Genomic DNA, 22,838 nt, shown 5'->3' with positions numbered 1-22,838 from the left:
TGTAAGTGTCCTTCCCTACAGTCCTAAACCTCTACTCCACCCTAACAGTTGCATTTGCCATATAAGGTATGTGATTAAAGGGCTGAGGGGAGTGTGCTGATGGCCACCTATGGCTTTGAAACACACATTTTGTCCACAGCAGCAGCCAATAAAAAAAAAAACTGAGTCTGATACTTGATATAAAAAGATGAAGCATCAGCCAGTGAACCGTACAGAGTGATCCACACCCTAAGGGACCATCATGAAGAGCTGTTTTGCTCTTATTCTGCTGCTTGCTGGTGAATTTTTCCTCCTCCAACTACACTTCATTCAGATTTTTATTTTAAAACATTTTTCAATGCTTAGGAAGAAGTTATTTTATCTTCTGTGTCATTGTCTGAGAGATGCACTGAAGTACGCCGTTATCTGCTCTTCTTCCGTATGTCAGGTGCTGCATCAGGGGCCATTGTGAAGAGGATTGTTGGGGGTAAGAGCTGTCGCAGCGAGAGGCAGTACCATGTCGAGATACATTCTGTCCAAGGGGACAAGCGCTGTGGAGGAGCTCTGCTCAACACCCGCTGGGTCATCACTGCTTCTCACTGTGCAGGACAGTAAGAAACATCCAGCATCCCACATGATGCAGCTGTGATGTATTTTATAATGACGGAAAACTGGCCTCAATCTGTGTCAATCCCCAGACAACAAGTTCTTCTCTTGTTTTTTGCAGGCTTGTGAAACTGAAGTTTGGCTTAAATGTGTCAAAATGGAAAAAAGCTAAGGAATTCCTTAAACGAAACAGCCTAGGAACTGAGCAAGAAATTGCGGATAAACAACAGTTATCTTTCAAAGACGAAGAAGGGCGTATTCATGACATCATGCTCATAAAACTGAACAAGGATGTGTCCCCTGAACATCCCACCATCCCCCTTCCTCACCATGAGTGTGAGAGGCCCAAGCTGAAACAGCAGGTTGAAGTTGGAGGCTGGGGAGCAACAACGGCCAACATGAAAAGTGAGCAGCACCAAGATACTAGATCCAGTTCTGCCTTTTGAATATAGAATTCACTTAATCTGATGTTTTGTTTTGAACCCTCAGAGGCCAAATCCAGCAGAAAGCTGAGCTGTGCCAGAACAATGATTGCTGCATGTGGTGAAAATGATAAACCTGGTGGAAAGTACTACAGTGACGAATCTACCACCATGTGTGCCTTTCAACCCGGCGTGGAGGCCTGCTTTGTAAGCAGACAGTTTTATATTTTTTATTTCTTTTGTTCATTTTTATGCCATCACAAATGTAAACTGATCACACCTCTGATGTCTCTCTTCCAGGGCGATGCAGGTACAGCTGTGGAGTATAATGATCTCTTGTATGGGATCATTGTCAGCAACCCTGTTGATAAGTGTGCAAACCCGATTGTAATGCTGGATACCTGTCACTACCTCAAGTGGATTGAAGACACCATGCGCACACATTCATGAGTAAACCTCACAGGTTAAGACCGGGATCACAAATGGACTTTAAAAGTAAATATCAATTCTCATATTTTTTCATTTATAAGTATTATTACTTGTCAAATCTACTTAATTTTATGCCAACTAGTTTTGTACTCAATATTGTGTTGATAAAACATTTTATAATTGGAAGCAAACAAAACATTTTAAAGTGCAATTAGGATATCTGTAATCCAAATATCTCTTTCTCTTCTTTTTCAATGTATGATTGATATGAAAAATACGATTCGGATATTACCATGTTATAACTATTCTCCTCCCAGTGTGCAGTTGGTAAAACCAATTTTTTTTCCTATGAATAAAAAGATGTGATCTCCCACGGTTCATGTGTTATCTGTCAATTCTTTGAAGCACATTTGAATGTCAAATGTTAGATATCCACAAGGGTTTGATAAGGCAGATAACATGAAGCCGACCTGTGTCTCCACTATACTGTAGTTGTGGCTACAGCCATATATTGTATATACAACATAGTGCATCACTTTCTCCTTGTACTCTAACACTATTTACTATATAAGACCTCAGTATGTAAATCTACACCATTAACACACCACTCACAGTAAAAACCCTAATAAAAAGTCTCCCACTGCTTTTTAATGCACCCAGTACTTCAGTATAGATTCTGTGTATTAAATGTACATATGTTAAAGGAATAGTTTGTATTTTTTTAAGTGTATGAGGTATCCATAGTCAGTGTATTACCTGTAGTAAAAAACTTTTTTTACTTACGACACGGAGGTAAAATAACAATTTGTACAAGCCAGAAGAGTCCAAAGTCTATTCATTGTGAGTCCTTTTAGAGTTCAAATAAAATGTACTTCCTTTAAAATACTGAAAGTCTTTGTAGCTTTTTTTGTTCTTCACATATTCGATTAAAGTGCCATACTGTTTGAGTTCAACAATGGTTGGTTTGGAGCCAGACCTTTTCAAATTGTGGATGTGGAAATTACCAAGAATGATCAGAAGCTGAATTATATAGTTGATATTACTATCCAACCCACTGAACATAAAATATAACATCAACATCAAATACATTCATCTGTACATAAGTACCAGTTTTTCTATTTATAAAGTTTTGCATATCTGTCCAAATTAAATTCGAATGATCACAGTGAAAAAACAAATGAACTATTGTTTCTCTATCTGAGTTGCATCCCTCCAGTTTGGAGACGCAGACAGGAGTAAACTTAGCTCTGTACTGCTGTGGACGAGGCCAGCAGCAAAACGTATTTTAGCCACCTAAAAAAAATCGATATCCCTTTAAGTGTACGCTATATTTAGAATATTTTCACCGCTTTACCTTGCCTTCAGACAGCCCTTTCCTTTGGCACTACATTTTCTCAACCGTAGTAATGTATTACGCCGCAGATCAGCTGTTTAGTGTAACGTGGTCGGGGTCGGGATCAAGGTTTTCTACTTGCTACTCTGTCTCTGTCTCCATCACTGCATGCATATCAAGTTTTGAGAAGTGATAATGCAGTTGGTTATGTAGGGTTTGGAAGCGCAGGCTATATTAACTGGTACTGAATTAATTAACTAGTTCGTTTTAACAACAGGATCATGGATACACATTGATTTGATTGATTTATTTTAATGTGCAATGTAATAAAAACCCCACAAGGCTGCACTGCTGCTTCACATTGCCTCTGGTACAATGAGGTATCTATTATATCATAAGTTGGTTTAATTTGAATCAGTTTTACATCAACACTCTAGGAAATGTAAAATACTAAATAAAATCTGATTGTCTGTGTCAACTAAAACGTATTTTTTTTTAGAGATGTTTACATGGCTTTACATTTCTTTGATCCTTTTCACAGAAATAGCCAAGTGAAGCAGGACTATTTCCTCAAAATGTACCTTTCCAACGCAAAGTGTATGAAACTGAAACAATCATTAAGTGTAGATCTTTTCATTTCAAATTAGGGAGTTCTTAACAGATTTTATTGTCTTAAAAACACTGACAACATGTGGAATTCTTTTCCAATAAGAAATTTAATGACAGAAATGAACATTAATATCACAATAAAAAAATGTAATTGTTGCAGAGATGCGTGATCGTTGCAGCTTTCTGTCTTCTGGGATTGTTGGATTATTTTTGAGGCCTGGAAGGTATCTCCCCCATGGCTGTTAGCTATCAATTTTGGATCACTAAAATCTTAAAGTTCAGACAATAAAATAAGTTATGCAGATTGTCCTGCCAAGGTTTCACAGCACAGACTGACTGCAATCTAATATTCAAGTGAATTTGTTCATCTGAGGTATAACAAGGTGGCTTTTTCAAGCTTATTCCCATTCAGATAAGCAGATGCATAGAAAGGTTAATTTTTTCATATTATTTAATGATATGCACCCATTATCATTACAGCAAGTCTTTTCAAGCCTTCACAAGATTGTTCTGGAGGCAACTTATAAAAAATACCATTGGCCAGTTCTTTGCACAAAAGCACCTTGGCTTGTCTCTGACACACACACACATACACACAAAAAGACTTTCACAGATGAAGATGTGGATATTGTCACTCATTTAAGGTCCAGTTGTGAGTTCTCTGGTCGGGTTTCATGTGTCACATCTCTCATTCGGGTGTAGAAAGAGTCGGGTGTATCAAACGGTCCTTTACACGACGTTACAGTTAGGGCGACTGGATCAGGGTCATTGCACACTTGTTCAGGTGAAAGTATGGTCTTTATGGTTGATGAGACGTTCATACCAGCCAGTGGCGCAGAGCAGAATCAGATAATCTTGACCACGGGGAAGTACTTGTGAGCTGTGAAGTCAAACTCTGGGAGAACCTAGAGATGCAGAAATTTGACATTTTTTACTCCAAAAGACACCGAAATTACAATAATCACAATTGTTGTCAATTAAACACCAGCCATATGCAAACAACACACTCTTCTACATATAAAATATCCATTTCAGAATTGGAAACTGGAAACTCATGAGGAACCACTGACACCATGTGGCTTGGATTACATTTAAATTTACACACTATAATGTAAATATTACATTACATGGAAAATAATGATAATCACGTGAATGTGTGTATTATGTTACCTTGGTCTCCTTCTTGTGCCCTCCGGCCAGGAGCTTCATAACTACAATGTTGGGTTTGGCCACTTTCAGTATACGAGTCACCTGTTAAAAAGCATTAATAACTGGTTATTGATATCCGAAGACGTGAGAGAAGGTAAGAGCTTCTTAGGTTGGTGCAATACAGCAGAAACTGTTGTGTGACCCCCCCATTGGGAGGAAGTAGCCGCTGCTGTATGTCTTTCAGCAGAGAGAGAGAGAGATAGAGAGATAGAGAGATAGAGAGAGAGAGAGAGAGAGAGAGGGAGAGGGAGAGGGAGAGCAGGGGGGCGCTGTTGTTATTACGGTAATAACAGTAGTAGATACACTTTATTGCTGATAGAAAATATGTTCAAAGACCATTTTATTAATCCACCCTCCTGTGTGGAACAAGTGCATCTCCATATTCTACAGTTCATACATTAGTTAACTATTTTATTTTCTGCTTTACAAAAGGTAAGAAGGAAAATCAAGCCCTTTATAAATGTTGTTTCTGCTGTTTCTGACCAGGAAAACGAAAAATGTCTTTTCATTTATGGATTTTGAAATGAAACTCAAATCGCTATTCTGTTTTCATTCATTTAATTTCTGTTTCTGAAAAGGAGAACAACAAAACAACCATTATTTCTAATAGCTTACGCATTGCAATACATTGTCTCTTTCTGCTATTTCTTATATCATCACATCACTTCACCTGGTGTGCTGTGATCATTCAGCTGTTGAAATGGTTGCTTGCAACAGTCATTATTGGGCTTGCCTCATTTGGCATATGTGTGTAATGATTTTTTTAGACATACTCTGTAATGGTTTTGCATTTATTCCTCATACAGGCCATTTATAATGGAAATAATATTTAGCATGTCGTGTTGCATTGGGATGTGAGTTGCATTCAAATTTGATCGTCAGTGTAAGGGCTAGTATGGCATTTGAAGGCACGTCTATCTATGGTGTCAGGTTTTTTGGTTGTGTCTTACATTTTTCTGTAGTATGTGTGTTGCGCCTGTACCTCAGCAATAAGTTCATGTAAATCTATGATCTTTATAGAGCAGGAATTTATTTTATAATTGTTAAATTTCCTGACCTCTGGGTCTGGGCTGGGCACATTTTCTAGAATGAGCTTGGCCTGCTGGAAATGTTTGCTGGCTGCCAGGTAGAGGTCCGCGGAGCCTGGTGGAGGATTGTACTTCTTCAGATCGGACATCTCCTGGAGTAGACAAAGAGTCAGAAAGAGCAGAAAAACAGAGAAAAGTGGAGTGCGGAGAAGAAAAAACAAACATGATGGGATAAACAGAAAATGTGAAGTCCCTGCTAGATAAATTCCACCCACACAGACAAACAGTACCTTGAACTGGATGTAGTGCACAGGTGGGGGGGTGACCACACTGTTGAAGGGGGCGAAGCGATGCTCATAGCGAACCTGCTCGCTGTCGAGCTCAAACTGAGGCTTACGCACCTTCCCGTCCATATCCAGTGCTACCATGGTCTTAGGAGACAGACAGGGTCAGAGAGATGATGGATTATACCTCAATATGTGTCAAATAGGGTAGAAAAAGAGTCAAAGTGCGTCTGTACTGGTGTCCTACCTTGTACATGCCAGCACACATGTTCTGGTATGCTTGACTCATGGTGATCTCTTTGCTTAGAGGGCGAACTGCAGAGTAAACCCAAACATAACATCAATAATGGCTCATCGCACCTACAGAAGGATAATACTTCCACATAGAAATTATACAGTGTCTTTTCAGACATTGGCCAACATGCTGTGTTCATACACAGAGAAGAATCCACCTCAACCACGGAGACTGCAGTAGACTGTACCTTTCTTCTTCTTCTTGGTCTTTTTGCTGCTGCGTCCTTTCAGCTGCTCCTCCAGAATCCGCTCCTCTGCCATCTGAGAGGAGTCTGCTCTGCTCAGAGTGGACATCAGCCATGCGTAAAGGAACTCTGACAGGTACCTGCAGTCATAAATGGACACACACGCACCCATTCATGCTGTAGGTCTATTTCTCTGAATTGAAATCTAGAAATCACCACAATCCAAAAGTTCTCTTTAGGGTAATTGATTCTGTTATTAATGGTCCCTCCACTTCTTTTTCTGTACCTGATGTTGAGGTGTCTGATAAATTTCTTGCTCATTTTGTAAATGAAGTGGAGAATATTAGATCCCAAATCCAGCCTGACCCTTGCATTCTATTTCTCGTGTTAATTCTGCCTCTTTTTCCCAGTTACAACCCATAACAATTTCAGTGCTAAGAGAGTACAGCCTCCCATATGAACTCCTCCTCCTGCATCTCAGACAAAGGAGGTATCTTCCACTGTTAGTCCTGTTATTATGCATTTTTTTAACAATTCTCTGGCTCCTCATTCTTTTACAAACAGTGTTAAGCATGTTATTATTCATTTGTTGCTAAAAAACCTAATTTGGACCCCCGTCCTTAACTACAAAACAATCTCGGTTCTGGAGAAAATAATTTAATCCCAACTGATATCTTTTATGAATGATAATAGTGTTTTTAACTGTTGCCAGTCTGGTTTTAGAGAACTTCATAGCACCGAGACAGCTCTTGCTGCCTCTTGGCCAGGTTATTCAGTATCATGATGTGCTTTACCATTTTTATGCTGACGACACTTAGTTATACATGCCATTAAAACCCAAAGATCCTAGCAGCCTAGCAAATCTTACAACTTGCCTCTCTGATATTAAGTGCTGGATGTCCCAAAATTTCTTTAAATTTAATGATGATAAGTCTGAGGTCATCCTGTTCAGTCCCCCAAATTCCATAAGATCTTTTGGTGCTAATCTTGGTGATCTATCAAATAATATTAAGCAGTCTGCTAGGAATCTAGGGGTTATATGTGATGCTAACCTCTGTTTTGACGCTAACCTTGATGCTAACCTGTGTTGTCCAGTCATGTTTCTTTCAGCTCAAGATTATCTCTAAAATTAAGCCATTTTTATCAATTGCTGATTTACAAAAAGTTGTACATGCTTTTATCTGTTCTCGGCTTGATTATTGCTACGCACTTTCCTTGGGTATCAGCAAAGGCTCCCTCCACCATCTCCAATTGGTACAAAACACTGCTGCTCGACTTCTTACCGAGACAAAGAGGCATGATCACATTACCCCTGTGCTTGCCTTGCTACACTGGCTAGCGCCCACAGTATGGATGTCTGCTTACTGAACTCAGACACACTAATGCTCAAGCTTCTTTTAAATCTCTTCTTAAAACTTTTGTCTTTGTGAAAGCTTTTGGAAATGTTTGATATATGTTCTTATTTATTTGATCTATTTATTTTATTGTCTTTTCTTTCTCTGTGCTCATGTCCTTGGCCTTATTCTCATTTTATTGGCCTTGCCTGGTTTTATTTCCTTTTTGTGAAGCACTTTGTAACATTGTTAAGAAAAGTGGTATATAAATAAAGTTTATTATTATCATAGATAGATCTGATTTTATGAGTCATAATAGTGAGCCAGTGACAACCTGCAACATATAACAGTGTGTGTGCTTTACCAGTAGATGTAGTAGTATTCATGCATGCTGTAAAGCTCCAGTTCAAAGCCACTCAGCAGGTACTGGATCATGATCCTCAGGTTATGGTAGAGGATCCAGGTGCCAAGACAGGCAAGATGCTGTCGCTGAGGCTCAAGTTTCATCAGCAAGCTATGCAGTGCTGCATCCACCTTCTCTGCCTGCAGGACCACATACAGAGGCAGAACTTAGTAGTCGTTGGGTCATTATTGATAAAATCACAACGGCCCTGAGAATGGTTGAGGAAAAACCCACAGTAAGAAGATAAGGTGCTTTGAATAAGTCAATATGTGACTAAAACTTCCTGATCATTATCTAACTTGTGTGGCAAAAAATGCATAAGTGGTGGTGTTGTGCTTAAACATAGTAAAAAAGGAGGAATACAACATAAGAAAATGCTGCAGTTAACCTCATCCTGCAGTGTGGCAAACTCTTCAAGAATGTGACCCAGCTTGTCTCGCTGTCGAGCTCGGTTATGTCCATGGATCTGGATCAGACTGCAGAATGGCTGTAGGGAGAATTAACAAGCAAACACACACACACACACACACACACACACACAGTATAAACACACAGTCAGAAGACACCAAGATAGCTTCATCACTTGTTAAATTCATATAAAGGGTTGATGGAAGAATTTCCTTCATCTCACTAGAAAACACAGCTCTCATCAAACTATCCTGATGAAACATTTTTCTATGTCTTCTCCTAAACTATTCAGCAAACTTATGCTGAAGAGAAAGCATCCAGTAAAGTGCTCTGGGCGACTGAGGTAGATCTTCAACAATTAGTTGATAAGTTGTCAACTATTAAATTAATGACCAACTATTTTGATAATCGATTAATTGTCTGGAGTCATTTTTTAAGAAAATATGTCCAAAGTCTCTGATTCCAACTTCTCAAATGTGAACATCTTCTGGTTGAAACATTGTACACGTATCTTCCAAAAATGAGATGCAAAATGCAGCTGAATCAGGTGCTTCTCACTTCGAGGACAGCAGACTTTCAGAGAACAAAAAAGACTGGAGCACAGTGATTAATTCATAGCCTTTAATTGTGCAAACAGACATAATTAAAGGCAATGAATTAATCAATGCGCTCCAGTCCCTTTTGTTCTCTGTGAATATTTTCTGGTTTCTTTAATCTTCTATGACAGTAAACTGAATATCTCTGGGTTGTGGACTGTTGGTCGGGACAAAAAAGGACATTTGAGGACGTCACCTTGGTCTTTGGAAAACGTAATCACCATGTTTCACCATTTTCTGACATTTTATAGACCAAACAACTAATCAATTAATCGAGAAAATAATCGACAGATTAATTGATAATGAAAATAATCGTTAGTGGCAGCCCTAGACTGCAGTATTGGAATGCATCAGATGTGCAGACTATAATTGAACAGTAAAAGTAACATACCCTGGAGCAGTGTGTGACAAAGGAGTCAATGTAGTCTTTAGCCTGGTGGTTGTTGAACAGACAACACCTGGAGAGGAACAAGTGCATGCACGAGCACGCACGTGCGCACACACACACACACACACACACACACACACACACACACACACACACACACACACACACACACACACACATACACACACACACACACACACACAGAGTAAGCTTAAGCTCAAGATAAGGTTCACCAGTTAGGATTTAGTGATTTAACCAATGTCACACTTACTTGTAAGAGAGGACAGGTGGGCTGACAAAGTATCTGAGAGCATCTTTAATCATGTCCTGCATCAGGTGGGTGCCGAACACTTTCTTATTATCTATCAGGAACGTTGTCTGGGTTCAGGAAAACAATCTGTTAGTTATCATACTGGGTTTTATATTGATATTGTATAATATTGTCTGAAACACAATTTTACTTAAACTGTTTTTTGTTAATGACTGCATATATATATAAATATATATATATATATATAAATATATATATATATATATATATATATATATATATATATATATATATATATATATATATATATATATATATATATATATATCTGAGCTTCACAACACAGGTTTGTGCTGCTTGAAAGTTTGTGAACCCTTTAGAGTTTGCTCTATTTCTGCATAAATATGACCTAAAACGTGATCAGATTTCCATTCAAGTCCTAAAACTAGATAAACATCAGTTAAACGAATGAGACAAAAACCTTACACTTGTTTGTTTATTTATTGAGGAAAATGATTCAATGTTACATATTTGTGCATGGCAAAAGTATGTGAACTTCTAGGATTATCAATTCATTTGAAGGGGAAATTAGAGTTGGGTGTTTCAATCAATGGGATGACAATCAAGTGTGAGTCTGGGAGACCCTGCCTTATTTAAAGAGGAGAAATCTGGGTCTTCACTGTCAAACTCTGAGCTTCACAAAACAGGTTTGTGGAAGTGTGTCATGGCTCAGACAAAGGAGATTTCTGAGGACCTTAGAGGAAGAGTTGTTGATGCTCATCAAGCTGGAAAGGGTTAAAAACCATTTCTAAAGAGTTTGGACTCCACCAGTCGATTGTCAGGCAGATTGTGTACAAATTGAAAACATCCAACACCATTGTTACCCTCCCCAGGAATGGTCAAACAACAAAGATCACCCCAGAGCGGGCATGTAATAGTCCAGAAGGCCACAAAGGACCCCAGGGTAACGTCTAGGAAACTAAAGGTCTCTCTTGCAGTGGCTACAGTCAATGTTCATGAGTCCACCATCAGGAGAACATTGAACATCAATGGTGTGCATGGCAGAGTTGCAAGGAAAAAGCCACTTTTCTCCAAAACAATCATTGCTGCCGTCTACGGTTTGCTCATGACCACATGGATAAGCCAGAAGGCGATTGGAAAAATGTTCTGTTGATGGATGAGACCAAAATCAAACTTTTTGGCTTGAATGAGAAGCGTTATGTTAGGCGATGAGCAAACGCTGCATTCCAGCATAAGAACCTTAACCCATCTGTGAAACATGCTGGTGGTAGTATCACGGTTTGGGCTGCTTTGCTGCCCCTGAACCAGGACAGCTTGCAATCATTGATGGAGCGATGAGTTCTGAGTTGTACCAGCAAATTCTACAGGAAAATGTCAAGGTATCTGTCTGTGAACTGAAGCAGAACGTGGGTCATGCAGTAAGACAATGACCCCAAACACACAAGTCGTTCTACCAAAGAATGGGTAGAGCAGAAGAAAGATAATGTTTTGGAATGGCCGAGTCAAAGTCCTGACCTTAATCCTACAGAAATGCTGTGGAAGGACCTGAGGCATGTAGTTCATGCAAAGAAGCCCACCAACATCCCTGAGTTGAAACTGTTAAGTTAATTAAGGAGGAATTGGCTAAAATTCCTCCAAGCTGATGTGCAGGGCTGATAAACAGTAACCGGAAACTTTTGGTTTTTACTGCAAAAGGGCGTCACATCAGTTACTGAAAGCAATGGTTCACATACTTTTGCCTCACACAAATATGTAAAATTGGATAATTTTCCTCAATAAATAAATGAAAAAGTTTATTTTTTTGTCTCATTTGTTTAATTAGGTTCACTTTATCTAGTTTTAAGACTTGTGTAAATATCTGATCACATTTTAGGTCATATTTATGCAGAAATACAGAAAATTCTAAAGGGTTCACAAACTTTCAAGCAGCACTGTATATAATCAAGGGTTATAGGCATCAGACAGCCAAAACAGTGTCTCTCCAGCTTTGTGAATCTGAACGACAACCATTAACTCACCTGAAGTAGAGATCTAGAAAGCACGCAGGGAGACTGTTCACTGAATTCACAGAAGAAGTCCTAGTAAAACCACAAACACAATGTTCAAGTCAACATTAGTGTCTTCATCTTTTATATTTTCTATCAGTTCAAGGCTAGGAAATGTACTTCTCTGTGTATATCTGTTTCTAAATATTTGTATTCACCAGTATGCCGTGTAAATTGGTGGTGTTGATCACATCACAAACAGTCTTGATGCGCTCTATGAGTTTGCCAAAATAGGCCACCATGTCCTCCCTCTTAATGATCTTGGCGTAGCGAGGAAAGGTAGGTGGCAGCAGTCTCTGGTTGACCAGGGGTTCAAAGCCCATCATGATAGGGTGATCTGCAGCATACATAGAAAAAAAATCAAAGTTAACACCGGTCATATTCTAAATTATGAACTCATCTTCCCTAATCAGCTAATCAGCCAAATGTGATGGAGTAAAGTGAGATAAAAAGTTTGTAACAGGCTTTTTCAGAACAGTTTATGGAAATTTGTTGAAGTCAAGGAAGTACATTTAGTGTTTACTGTATTGTAACGGTCTGGGTTGCTACAGCAACTACTTCATTGGATGGCTGGAGAGCAGGAATGCATATAATGTATGCGCCATACTTTCTTTTATTTAGATCTACTAACTTTTTTCCACAATGAACTCTAAGCATGTGCAGTATGTGTGTCTGTGTGTTTACAACTGCTAGTTTGTAAATCCGTACTGAGCCAAGGTATGTGCTTGACTAAATGGTTGAAGGGTGGTTATGTGTGTGTGTGTGTGTGTGTGTGTGTGTGTGTGAGAGAGAGAGAGAACGTGTTACCTCCTTTAGTGGTGTCATTCTGTGACTGAATGCCGTGCTGAATACTGGAATGAATGGCTGATAAGAGGTCAGCAGCCTGAGCCACAAGCTTCTGGGCCTCACCCACCGAGCTGGTCTGATTCAGACAAAACATAAACAAAAACACACACATACACAAGTAAGACAATTACCGATTTAACTTTAGATGCTTTCATGGAAGCTTCTCATAGTATTAAGTAGAAACAAGCTTTAAAAGCTGTTAAGCAGTCAAGACTTCTGCCGCTGTCTCATACTGTGTGTGTTTGTATGTGTATTACCTCTTTCTTGGTAAAGGCGATCAGTGCAGTCAACAGAAGTCGTGTGAACTTGATTCTATTGAAAAGTGCCAAGAACTGCTGATGCTGGGAAAAAAGAGCATATAAGGACATTAAAGGCACACACATGGCATGCAAACCTATAAATAGACATTTCCTAACAAGTCTTTGAGGCTCCACAAGACACAAGAAACAACAAAGGCTACATTTTATTTTTGTTTTGACCACCCAGAAGAAGTCCATTTTTGGAGTCTGCTTTTTTCCTTCCTTTATTATTACTGCTTTAATGAAACGGCTGGAAATTCCAGAGGAGAGTCTCTAAAGGTCGTATCAATCCCACACTCTGACCGGCAGGAGATGAAATTACAACAGCCAGAGACTGACAAGGACGACTGAGGATTTAGTTTCTTTATGACAGAAATGTGGGGATACTAGGCTAGGAACTTGCTAGCACATTTGTCACAAACAAATACTGTATGTGGCTACACTAGTTTTTAGGTTTCAGATGGTCTAAATGCTAATGTAGAAGCATTCCCATATAACTAAGAAAAAACACAATTTGCGGCATAGACATGGAGGGATTACCCGACTTACCTCTAGCTCAACCTCCGGATCTCGCTGCTCACCTTGTCGACTGCGTGTGCTCTGAAGGAGTAAGAAAGAAACCAAGAGACAATGTAATGGCTCAGCAGCAGCTTTGCTATCAACAACAGTGTAAAGGCAAAAAATATAGCTTAAAATGGTCAAGAACAGTTACCTTAACTTTCCTCTGTAACTCATCCTCCACATCTTTCAGCATACCTGTTCAGTTGAACACGAGAGAGAGAGAGGACATCAAAAATCTTTGTATTCATTAGTAATGGCTTCAGTTGTCCAGAGTTTTTGTAAACCTGCAGACTTAATGAATTATCACAGTACTGTACTTGTACCTGTCACCCGCAGGTCTGTTACATTATTAGCCATCTTGAAGCCATAGGTCATGGCCTGGAAATCCTCCTACAGAAAAATATAAAGCACATCATAATTCATACAAATACAACACTGAGTCTTCAACAGCACACCAACAGGCAGAGCAGAAACATCATTTAGAAAAAAAATGTATACCTGTTCCCTATTTAAATACTGTAATCATGTGCATCTCCCAGCAATCCTAATGTGGCCTTTTTCAGATTTGAACAGTACGACAGATGCACCCACCCACCCACACAAACACACACACAAACACAAACAAACTGTAAAAGATGCGTACCTCCTCGAACACAGCAGCCTTGTTGACTTTCTCTCGGGCGATGTCACACACCTTCAGGATGCCCAGGGCAAAGGCTTTGAGGGCTGGCTCCTCAATCAGGTCGGGGTTATGGACATAAAGACAGGTGAACACAGTCTGCGCCAGGGAGTGGCCCTCCAGCCACGTGATCTGTACGTGGGCAAATATACAAAAACACACACAAACATGATGACTGGATTTTCCACGGTGGAGCTGATCTAAAATTCAATGGGCTTCAATGAGCCAAGTGCTGTCCTGAATTTATAGAAATAGTTATTTTCTTTGACAAACTTATGGAGAAAGGATACTCAAATTCAAAACTCTAGATTCATATATTATACAGAAAAACCAACAGTGTATGTTAACATGTATGATGACATGCTTCTTCGCATTTATTGGCTGAGAAAGGAGATTCATTGGTTGGGAGATTGAAACTCACCAAACAGCAGAAACATGTGTCTATGATCCCGATGAGTTCAGGAAGACTAAGGTCTTTCACCTTGATAGCACCTTCCTAAAAGGGAAAAATTTACTGTTACGATGAAAGAAAAAAAAACAACAACAATAAAACCCCAAATACAACTGATCATGACAATTATTAAAATGTTGAGCTGTACAACAGAAAATTAGGTTCTGTGTCTTAATACCAGGTAATTCATTCTTTGCATTGTCCAGCAGCTGGAAGTCAGCAGTACTGTACCTTGATAGCTTGTTCAAAGTTGAGCACTTTCCTGTTGACCTGGTTTCCAATCATTCCTGCATCCATCTTAGGATCCATCATCTCTATGGCTGACATGGCCTCAAACAGGCCGAACCTGCCACCACAGCAGAAAGTTTAGTATAAGTGTGTGTTTATAAGGGTTGAACATATTTTGGCTTTTGGATGATATTTGTGGATTGGTTCAATAGCTGATGCAGATGTCAATATGCTTAAATTCAAATGAGTTTATGCCAAAAAAAAAATCACATGATTGTGTGTTTTAGTGCAAATATTTTTTCTTGTCAATGCTGTAAAACTGTTTAAACAGGATCTCCACTTTGGGACACTGAAACCAGCGGTAAAATATATTTTAAGGGGGGAAAGCTGACTCCTCTCACTAAGCGGAAAGATATGTTTTAGAGAGCCATTTTATTGAACTGACCCTTTCAAGAGTCAGTCTGCAAAAAGTACTGTGTCATACTCACAGCTTGTCATGAAGCAGCTCCCCAAGGTTCAATTCTGCATGAATAAAAAACAAAGTTAAAGCACAAAGAAGAGGAGGAACAAGTCGGTCTCTTTCATACAGTAACTGCACATGCAACTCACACACAATCGCTTTCAGAGTCTGTACCTTTGCATGCACCCTTGAATTCATGCGTAATATCAACCCAGTTGGCATTGTTCTTCATCTTTTCTGGGATGCCCAGCCCCCAGCCAGCATCATCATCCTCAACTGATGACTTCATCACCATGTTGACTGCTAAAGACAAACACAAAGAAACCAGGACAGAGGGTTAAAATATATTGCAAAAGTGATTCTATAAACTGGGATTTAAAAGTGGTGATGGATCTGGAAGATCTGACCGTCTGGGAGCAGCAATGGAAAAAGCTTGGTCACCTTTTGATTTTGACCGAGAACGTGGAACAGAGAGAAGTAAGTGATCAGAGGATCTGAGGGACCTGGATATCAAATATGTCATGAGCAAATTTGCCAGACACAAGGCAGTGATCCAGACAACATAAAATTGACATATTTTTGTACACTGGCTTTCAACAGACTTTTCTTTCATCAGACTTTTTGATTTATCATAGCAGTGAAAGCACAGGTTTAACTAATGACATGAACAAACGAGTCACCATGAACAAGAGTGGGACCCTGAAGCTGGCACACTTAAATGTAATGTAGCCATCATAATTTTATTAATAAAATCGGTGGTTTTACAAATCAAACTGTCCACAGCATGAAACGTCTATGGGAAAACACATATTTGCACTATGTGACTTCATGAAGAGCCTCTGGTCTAGTGGCATTGGACATTGTGTATCAGACACTGTCTTTAAATATTTACTGTATGAATTGTGCACTGAAAAATACACATTCACACAACCATTTACAACAATTCTTCACCTTCTCCACCGGATACTCCAAAGGTTAGTTGGCTTTGAACACACAGTGCAATAGGTACAGTCAGGTCACAGGTTTAGGTTATATCTATATGTACACTGAGCAGCCATGGGTGTTGTAATAGTCCACTGTAGACCAGTGTCATAACATTTTTAAGCCTCGGTCATAAATTTAGCTTCTTGCTTATATCCTCCAGGTTGCTGCATATTCTTAATAACTTTTACACATTAATGTTCATACTTGACTTCTGCATCCAAAGGAAGTACAGTTCATTAATATCAAGGACAATGGTGAAGTAAAGGATTATCATCATGCTATCATGGTCTGTGAACTGTCTTGAGAAGCTTAAGTTGGAGCATAAAATGGTGTAAATTGCTTGCTTGTGTGTACTGCAAAGTCTTAACCTTCTAAACCAAGAACATGTCAGTACTTTGACAGCTAAGGGGGAGTTTAGAAAAATCTAATCCCATGTCTGCATGACTGAATTTACAGTCTCAAATATACATATAAATAAAAGGACAGAACTCCCCATGCACAGCCAGTATTTTCAGACAGGTGCTGGTCGGTCGCAGGAACATATAAGGTGAAAATCATACATACATATAAATAAATCATAAATAAACAAAAATAAATCATTACTTTTGAAGCAGTGACAAACCAAAGCAAGTTTATGCTGACTGAAAAGGTGTAGGCTGAAGCTTATTAGCCTACACCTATCCTTTTTACATTAATTATTTGTACAGATCCCTTTAGATTTATACCATATATGCAGCATAAATAACTGATGTATTGAGATGTATTTGCTTTATAATGTTTATAGAACATCTACCTGAGATTCTGAATTACATTTTTACTTTTTTTTTACTTAGTAACCTAAAAGGTAGCAGGCATACTGCAATCAGGGTCGGTTTACTATTAAATTAAAATGACCACAATGAAAACATCCAGCAAAATTGTATGTACTTAAACGACTTACAGGTAATATAATTACGGCTTAAAAAGATATTGATGCATATCCTTCAATCTGGTATTGTGAGGCGTTTACTTGAGAGAGTACTTACAATGTCAAACAAATAAAAAAGAGTAACAGTCCACACTGTCTGCTCATTTATCATCAATAGCAACGCAATGATGCAACCTATACACTACACTGTTTCTTACAATTGCTTATGAAAGGTTAGAACAACATACAAGAAGACAAATAAAGGGTGAAGTTCAGATTACTCATGCAACTTATTAAAAGATGTGAGGCGCATCAGACAAGTTAAAGCTCTCTAACGTTAAATTAGCTCATAATATCGTGTGCTAACAAGCTAATATTGCCCAACAGTGGACATTTCCTGTACACAACGTCTGAACTTCGTCAGTTAAACAGGTCGTTCAATTTAATGATATACCCAAAAATACAAATATTGTTGTTAGAAAGCAATATTTTAGCTGAAAATGGGAACATACCGTACTATTGTGTATTAACCATGCAGCTAATGAAGATCTCTTCGAAGACTGTAGAGTGTAAGGCGCACAAATGTGACGACATAGGCCACCGCCAACCTGGGACATGTAGTTTTACATTAAAAAATATGTAGTCCTTGCGTCTAAAAAAAAAGAAGTAGTCCTTACATCTATATAAATGTGTCATCCTCAACAAATTGAGTAGTAGTACATAATAAAATTGTGCATATTATATATCCCCGCAACAAATATGTCCCAAGATTTGTGGATATCAATAACAAAGGTGATTTTTTGTAAAATTGAAGAAGACACGAATAAACGTCTATTTTATGAATGTCAGTATACATCAGGATTCTGGAAAAAAAAAAAAAAAAGGATTATTTTGACACTCAAGCCAACCATTCAATTAAGATGGAAGCCAGGGATGTAATATTATACTATGAAAACAAAACCAGAAAGTTCAACGTACTGTCAGTTCATTAATTATACTGGGAACATTTCACATCCATAAATCCAAGTTCTCAAGGTCTCGCCCATTATTTGCATTTTTCATGATTGAATTTAGAAAATGTTTTTCCAACTTATAAAGAATAAGAAATGTGAACATACAGTTAGAGTGCTGCAAGGTTTTTTTTAAGAAAAAAAATTGCCTACCTTTTCTGTTAAGTTATTTTTCTATTTATTTATTTATTTATTTATTATTATTATTATTATTATTATTATTATTATTATTATTATTATTATTATTATTATTATTATTTACCTTTGTGATGTTAACATGTTGACTGTATCAACAAATCAAAAGTGAAGTCATGTTCTCTTATGTTCTGTTATGTTATCTTTATTTCATTATGATGCCTAATTGTTTTCTGTTACTGTATTAACGTCACACATGTTGTAAGTGACGCTTTCTGTGAATAAAGTAATGAAAAAATGTAGTTCTTACATAAGGCTATTAATAATCCTATATAACATATACCCCAGTAAAGTTTTTGTTTCCTGTTTTGCTGATGGAGATGCCAACTTTACTCTTTGTAAAAATGTAAATGAATCACTCACTCATCTCTTTTTCAACTGTAACTTAGTTATCATTTCTATCATAAACATAATTTTAAACTTTCTGTTAAAGATGCTATAATATATTTTCAATGTAAAGACCCTAAAGTTGAATTTATTGTTAATGTGATGATTATAATAGCTGATTTTTTTGTTCACAAATGTTATTTTTCAAGAGATTACTATTATCGTCCCTGTTCTTTCATGATTTGACATATTTTTTGAACTCTGTAAAATCTCTTCAAAAGCAAAAGAGTATATATACTGTTGAAAAAATCATTCATCAGTACAATTGATTATCATAATTACATTTTTGAAAACATTTAGAATTGCATTTATTTATTGTAATATATCGTTATTGCTCTCTTATTTTATTTTATTGTCATTGTCCTTGTCCGTATATTTTGTATTTCCTGTTACAAGACTTGATTATAATTTTAATTCACAATGGTTAAAGCCCCTGTCCATTCAAAAATATGTTTTTCTTCTTGTTCCTACAGTTGGATGTTTGAGCTTCATGCAGAATGATGTATGTGTAGAGTTTGACACTACAAGGCTGTTTTTGCATTCACCTGCTGAAGGTGGAAAGTTTCTCTGTGTTCTTTGAAAATCTAAGTTACAGGGGTGTACCTTTGAGCAGGATTGAACTATTTTGGATGCCAACCCTGGTTCAATATTCAACTTTCACAAATGTAATGTGGAACCTTGAATCCTCCAGTGAACATACACTGAGAATGGACTTTACAGTGAAGTAGGAGACATCTTGTGTCCAGCAGTTAAACTTCTGAAAATGACATTCAGAGATTCTGAATTTTTTAATAAGGAGGAAGGAGTATATGCCATTGTGAAAAATTCTAACCAGGTGAATTAACTTTTTTTTTTTGGAAAAACACGTCAGACACAAATTATTATTCAAAGCAGAGTGTTTTTATATGTCTTAAAACATGTCAGAAGAGGACCTTTAACATTTTTTGGACTGTAGATAAAGAAAATTAAAAAAAGACAGTTCTTACTAGCCCCACTAAAAGGCTTACAGTTTAAAATCCTGCCAATGTGGCAGTACAACAATATTAGTGTTGAATTTGGTGAAGAAGTCTAGGGTGCATTTACTTTACACTGAGGCTGTAAATCTCGTCTTTTGTGTGCCTAAAACCTCGGGGAGAAACATATTCTCGCGATGCTTTGTGACAGTTGGGGCTGATCTCATCACAACATCATCAGGGCGTTTCAGACAGTAGCAGACCCCCTTACCCAGAATTTGGTCCACCCTAAACAGGACGACAGCTCCTTTCCATGCAGGTTTGCAAAATCCTCTGTCTTGTAAGTATTATAGAGACCGTCTGCTGTAGCTAACGTCACCTAGTTACTCTTTATTTAGCTGCACTGTTAGCCCTTAGCTAGCCTGCTCTTGTCGCAGACAGGCGGCCGTTAACTAATGAGTGACTAGTCCAGCAGGTGCAGCGGGCACCAGCCTCAGCTAGGTTACCTAACTTAGCAAATAAAATAGTCTTGGCTTGCTTTTTACTTAGCTAACAATAGCATACACTAAATTCCCGTTATGACTGTAGCTGCCGCCTTTCTTAAATGGATTTAGGATTGTGGTTTGTGGAAGGAGACAGGCTAACTTACCATCTGTCCTGTTTAAGCTGGCCTCCACAACATGACCCCTGGCAATTTACAGTTTTGAAGATAACATCAAATAGATTATTCCTAACACAATGAAGGCTCATTGTGGTCTGACATCTTATCTACGGCGTTACCTTAAATTCCTCAGATGCGGTCATCTGGTTGTACCTGTCTAGGGAGAGCCTGCAGGGTTTTGGAAAAGCTTTACTGAGCAGCTAAGCTCAGATTTAAATTGCTTAATTGAAAGCTTTATTTTAAATTGGAAACATCTTTCTGTTGTGAGGTGCTGTTTCTAGCGTTTTTTTTATTTTTTATTTTTGGGTTAAATCGTTTTAATATCATCACTTTCATTATAAAATTTTATCATTGTAAAAATGCTATATAAACAAACTTGTATTTTTTTATCTGGTGCTAGTAGCTGTGTACTGAATTGATAGCTTTAAATATGACTGCTGTGTTTTTGCTTTTATTTCTCTTTACCTCAGCTCATAAATGCTCCTGTATTCACTTGTCTGACCTAATCTAAAACTGTTGGAAGACATGTAATTATGTAATGCATTAAACTGTTGCTTATGTCACTTGCTGCGCTTTCTTGCTGAATGCTGCTGTATTCCTTTCTAAACCTCGTGTTCAAATTACCTTGTATGCAGCTCTTTTGTTTCTAGACATCTGAGATCTACAACATGTAGGGTAGCCCCCTTTGTTTTCTTTAAATCAGTCAGGAGGTATCTGATTGTAGTTGTGTCCTGGTACAGTGGATATGAGCCATTTATCTGTTGCTGCAGTCTATCTCAGCACCCACTGCTGGGCAGGGTACACCCTGGCTTACACAGATGGGCAGACCCACACATTCACAGCTAGTTTGGATTTCTTGACATCTGATTTTGGCATAGCTGCAGGGCTGACTAAAGCCTGAGACTAAAACAGAGTGAGTTCACTTGGATTTCATTTGGCACACAGAGCAAAGGTTGATTATACTCATTTCTAAAATTGTACAGCATGTTTACGCTTGTGCTTTTTTTTTTTGTCTTTATTTTCTCTCTCTTGCAGACGACATGAAATGTTGATGTAGTAAAAATGAACAAACCCAAAATGGCCACAGAGAAAGGGTGAGTTGATTTACCATTCAGCAGAAAACAAATGCAATTTCATATGCATACAGACACATGCAGGATGTCCTCTGTCACAACCATCTGGTCTCTCTCTCTCTCTTTCTCTCTCTCTCAATTCAATGAGGCTTTATTGGCATGACCATATTGAAGTACAGTATTGCCAAAGCACATTGTATAAGGTAATACAATCAGGGCAAACAGGTTTTAACATACAAACAATAAAGCATTATGTTAACATTATAGTTCAAAAACAACAACCATGTTAACAATATTTTGCAATGCAAATATACAATAATTCTCTCTCTCTCTCTCTCTCTCTCTCTCTCTCTCTCTCTCTCTCTCTCTCTCTCTCTCTCTCTCTCTCTCTCCACCCTCTTTGAAGGGATTATGCTCTTGCAATATTTTAACTTTTAACTCCCTTTGCACTAGTGTTTCTGTTGAGAGAATGTGTTCCTGCAACACAGCACTGTGTGCAGATAATTACATCGTCTTGCTTAAAACATCCTTAAGTACTTGTCATGATGACTAAAGTAATAACACTTGTCATAAATGCAGAGCCAATAGACTTGGAAAAACCTCTCAGTGTATTTGTCCTATCAACTGTCAATATTTATACTTTGTTCATTCTGTAGTTAATCTCTGTTCATCTATGTGACTGATGCAATGTGTTTGTTTAGGCTGTACCTCTCTCTCAGTGTTTTACTTTGTTCATGCTTGCATCACTTTTTTCATCATTCTTTACATTTTTCCGTTTTTCTTTTTCTGTCTCTCCTTGGCCTCCCCTCTCTCCTTATTTATGTGTCTTTATAAGGACATAGGAGAAACTCCGCTCCACTGGGTACAATCACAGAGTTTTCATTCTCTTCCCCCCATGTTTGCCGTTGCTGTACCAACAACTGACCTCTAACCTCGTGTTTCCAGCTGACCGCCACTGAGCTAATTTTATAGGATGGGTCACTATCCCACAAGTAGTGAAGCAGAAGGAGACAGCCTTAACAGTCAGTTTTGTAATGAATAATGGAACAGAGTTCATAAAGGGGAACTTCAGCTGTGTTTAAACATGGTCTGCCATCATCTTAACAGTGTGCTTTTTTACAGAGAGGACTGTTTTTTTTTGTTGGATGTTTCTATAAATAAAACATTTGACTAAATATGACTTCTTAGCACGTGCTATATGTTTGTCTCTCAGTCTGAACTACTTTGAAACACTTGTATGATAACACTGACTCATTGTTCTCTTACAGTCCTAGACAAAGAGCACATGTTTTGTAGCTCA

General features: G+C 38.1%; 3 protein-coding genes across 8 annotated transcripts in view; 2 read left to right on the top strand and 1 right to left on the bottom strand.

The window, feature by feature from the left end:
- Positions 1–271: 271 nt before the first annotated feature.
- Positions 272–2,572, top strand: LOC121904393 (kallikrein-7-like). 2 transcript variants are annotated; one of them, XM_042422121.1, is made up of 4 exons: positions 272–590; positions 707–990; positions 1,075–1,214; positions 1,308–2,572. In XM_042422121.1, the coding sequence occupies exons 1-4, from the start codon at positions 421–423 to the stop codon at positions 1,455–1,457; spliced, it is 744 nt and encodes a 247-aa protein (XP_042278055.1). In that variant the 5' UTR covers positions 272–420; the 3' UTR covers positions 1,458–2,572. The 2 variants fall into 2 exon arrangements, with proteins under 2 accessions (XP_042278055.1, XP_042278054.1); XM_042422120.1 differs by having other exon boundaries at positions 1,075–2,572.
- Positions 2,573–3,466: 894 nt separating this feature from the next.
- naa35 (N-alpha-acetyltransferase 35, NatC auxiliary subunit) lies at positions 3,467–20,608 on the bottom strand. Of its 3 annotated transcripts, none has more exons than XM_042420775.1 (23): positions 20,585–20,608; positions 15,543–15,671; positions 15,397–15,430; positions 14,912–15,026; positions 14,651–14,725; positions 14,194–14,361; positions 13,874–13,940; positions 13,702–13,745; positions 13,539–13,589; positions 12,948–13,031; positions 12,652–12,766; positions 12,003–12,181; positions 11,818–11,877; positions 9,779–9,885; positions 9,511–9,577; positions 8,504–8,602; positions 8,077–8,255; positions 6,382–6,518; positions 6,147–6,214; positions 5,906–6,046; positions 5,645–5,767; positions 4,549–4,629; positions 3,467–4,283 (listed from the first exon to the last, which is right to left on the bottom strand). In XM_042420775.1, exons 2-23 carry the CDS (start codon positions 15,661–15,663, stop codon positions 4,224–4,226), a joined length of 2,175 nt encoding a protein of 724 aa, XP_042276709.1. In that variant the 5' UTR covers positions 15,664–15,671; positions 20,585–20,608; the 3' UTR covers positions 3,467–4,223. The 3 variants fall into 3 exon arrangements, with proteins under 3 accessions (XP_042276709.1, XP_042276708.1, XP_042276707.1); XM_042420774.1 differs by lacking the exon at positions 20,585–20,608 and adding an exon at positions 17,772–17,861; XM_042420773.1 differs by lacking the exon at positions 20,585–20,608 and adding an exon at positions 15,810–15,833.
- Positions 20,005–22,838, top strand: part of agtpbp1 (ATP/GTP binding carboxypeptidase 1) — a 29,181-nt gene continuing 26,347 nt past the window's right edge. For 2 of the 3 annotated variants that reach the window (XM_042420772.1, XM_042420770.1), the window contains exons 1-2: positions 20,005–20,123; positions 21,501–21,559. In XM_042420772.1, the coding sequence (XP_042276706.1) occupies positions 21,528–21,559 (32 nt within the window). In that variant the 5' untranslated portion in view covers positions 20,005–20,123; positions 21,501–21,527. Of the gene's footprint in view, positions 20,145–21,500; positions 21,560–22,838 lie in introns of all 3 variants that reach the window. The other variant, XM_042420771.1, reaches the window with a different exon arrangement.

Source organism: Thunnus maccoyii, chromosome 9 (genome assembly GCF_910596095.1).
Source record: "Thunnus maccoyii chromosome 9, fThuMac1.1, whole genome shotgun sequence".
Classification (NCBI taxonomy): Eukaryota; Metazoa; Chordata; class Actinopteri; order Scombriformes; family Scombridae; genus Thunnus; species Thunnus maccoyii.
Note: the sequence above shows the minus strand (reverse complement) of the source record. Positions and strands in the feature narration are given on the sequence as shown.